This window comes from Primulina eburnea, chromosome 1 (genome assembly GCF_022965805.1).
Source record: "Primulina eburnea isolate SZY01 chromosome 1, ASM2296580v1, whole genome shotgun sequence".
Lineage (NCBI taxonomy): Eukaryota > Viridiplantae > Streptophyta > Magnoliopsida > Lamiales > Gesneriaceae > Primulina > Primulina eburnea.
Window position 1 is genome coordinate 14,143,865 of NC_133101.1, and position 1,859 is coordinate 14,145,723.

General features: G+C 46.6%; 1 protein-coding gene across 1 annotated transcript; it reads right to left on the reverse strand.

The window, feature by feature from the left end:
• Window positions 1-481: 481 nt before the first annotated feature.
• Window positions 482-1,448, reverse strand: LOC140804691 (uncharacterized). The gene is made up of 3 exons (XM_073160789.1): window positions 767-1,448; window positions 577-671; window positions 482-490 (listed from the first exon to the last, which is right to left on the reverse strand). The coding sequence occupies exons 1-3, from the start codon at window positions 1,446-1,448 to the stop codon at window positions 482-484; spliced, it is 786 nt and encodes a 261-aa protein (XP_073016890.1).
• Between the last annotated feature and the right edge of the window lie 411 nt (window positions 1,449-1,859).

Consider the following 1,859-nt stretch of genomic DNA (forward strand, 5'->3'; position numbering starts at 1 on the left):
TAAGTAGATAAGGGTGAAAAGACGACAAGAAAATCAAACACATATTAGACATCAATCTAAAGACTATGAGGAGAAGCATACCTCAGTGACACTGGTGCATGCCCGGCGAAGGAGTGCAGACCACCCCAGTGAACTCATGAACGTTGCATCTGCCTCGGAGGGAAGCTGGTACATTATCTTCCGAGCCAATTGAGTAGGACCCCGCCCCACGATGGCCGTATCCGAGGTATATAGAGGATGTACCCCCGGCTCAGGGGGAGGCCCCTCATCTGACTCGGACCCCTCTGGAGAAGAAATCGATACGATAGAAATCTCAGAAATCTTGCGCTTGCCATGCTGTGGGGCTGACGGGCTAAGATCAGTTGATGCTTTTTGCTTACCAGACGGAGGAGGGGAGTTGGCGCGAGGAGGTGGAGAGGATGCTCGCTTTGGGGCGGAAGAAGAGGAGCCTGCCTTCTTCTTCTTCGCAGCAGTAGGGGAGCTAAGGGAGCTGGCAAGCTTCTTTCCAGTAGTAGAGCAAGAACCTGTTTTCTTTTTCTCAGCAGCAGAACAATCTCCCTTTGGGCCCGTCGTGACTGCTGGGGTTACGGACTTCTGGGAAGCTGATGAGGAACCCACGGCCTTTGTCTTGGAAAGTTCACGGAGAAATAGGGCGTTCATGACTCTAGTACCTGCAAGCAGAGACAATGAACCATATAAGAACGTTTATTAAGTAACATAATTAACAAAAGAAAAACAAGAAGTATGAAAAGATGAGAATATCTACCAGCATTCTCCTTCAGCTTAATTTTAGCGGGACTTAACCCGACATGACATAGGAGATCCTCAGACAGAAGTTTGGGAATGTTAAAGCATCGATCTCCTAGTACACTCATTATCTTCAGGTACTCCTCATCTTTCTTATAACCCTTGGAAAGATCGGGCTTGGTAAAAGTGGGATACCAATCTGTGAAGCAAGTCAATTCTTTGAGTGACCGGACAAAGAGGAAGTATTTTTTCCAGTCCTTCACGTGACTGGGGGCTCCATCGAAAAGTTTGTGGCTAGACCGGGAGGTTACATAGAAAGGTCCATCTTTTGATCTAGACAAAACTAAGAAGTAGGAAAAAGTGGTGCAATTCAAAGGGAGGTCTAGGGCTCTGAATAACACAGCGAAACAGCTTATCAAACGGAAGGCATTGGGCGTGAGTAAACCTAAGTGCACCTGATAGTACTTGCTTAATTCTTGAAAGAAATCGCACATGGGGAAACGAAGACCTGCATTAAAATGATGCTGAAAAAAGGTATAATATCCCTTAGGGGCAAGATAAGGTCGGTCATCTGGGCCAGGAATGATTATCTGGTGGGAGGAAGGAATGTGCCACATAGTCCTAATTTTCGACTCACTACCAGGAGGAATGTGGGAGGACAAATGACCGTACCATAAGTTATCTGCCTCAGATATGTTCATTTGTTGGGTTAGGTGACGAACTTCCTTACCCGGACGACTATGAGTAGTGATGTAAGGCCCGAGAAATTAATCCGGTTAATCTGAAAAGATTTGGAAATGATTATTATAATCCTGGATGATAATTGATGTGATTATAAACGAAACGGATCTGATCGGGAGAGCCGAAAGAAGAAATCACATTATGTGTGAAGAATAGCATTGGCGCACATGCGCGACATGTATCGGCGCACATGCGCGAAAATTACAGAAGCATCGGCGAACATGCGCGAGATAAGGCGCGCATATGCGCGACCAGTCCAGAATGATCGGCGCATTTGCGCGACATAATTGGCGCACATGCGCGGGTGGGACAGAATGATTGGCGCATATGCACGACTAATATGGCGCATATGCGCGAGAAGACAATGCTAG

What these genes read in the sequence shown, in the direction of transcription:
- LOC140804691 (XM_073160789.1), bottom strand. Translation starts at nt 1,448, where the DNA reads ATGAACATATCTGAGGCAGATAACTTATGGTACGGTCATTTGTCCTCC. An exon ending in TAAGCTGAAGGAGAATGCTG is followed by an intron (nt 672 to 766) that starts GTAGATATTCTC and finishes CTCTGCTTGCAG; the next exon opens with GTACTAGAGTCATGAACGCC.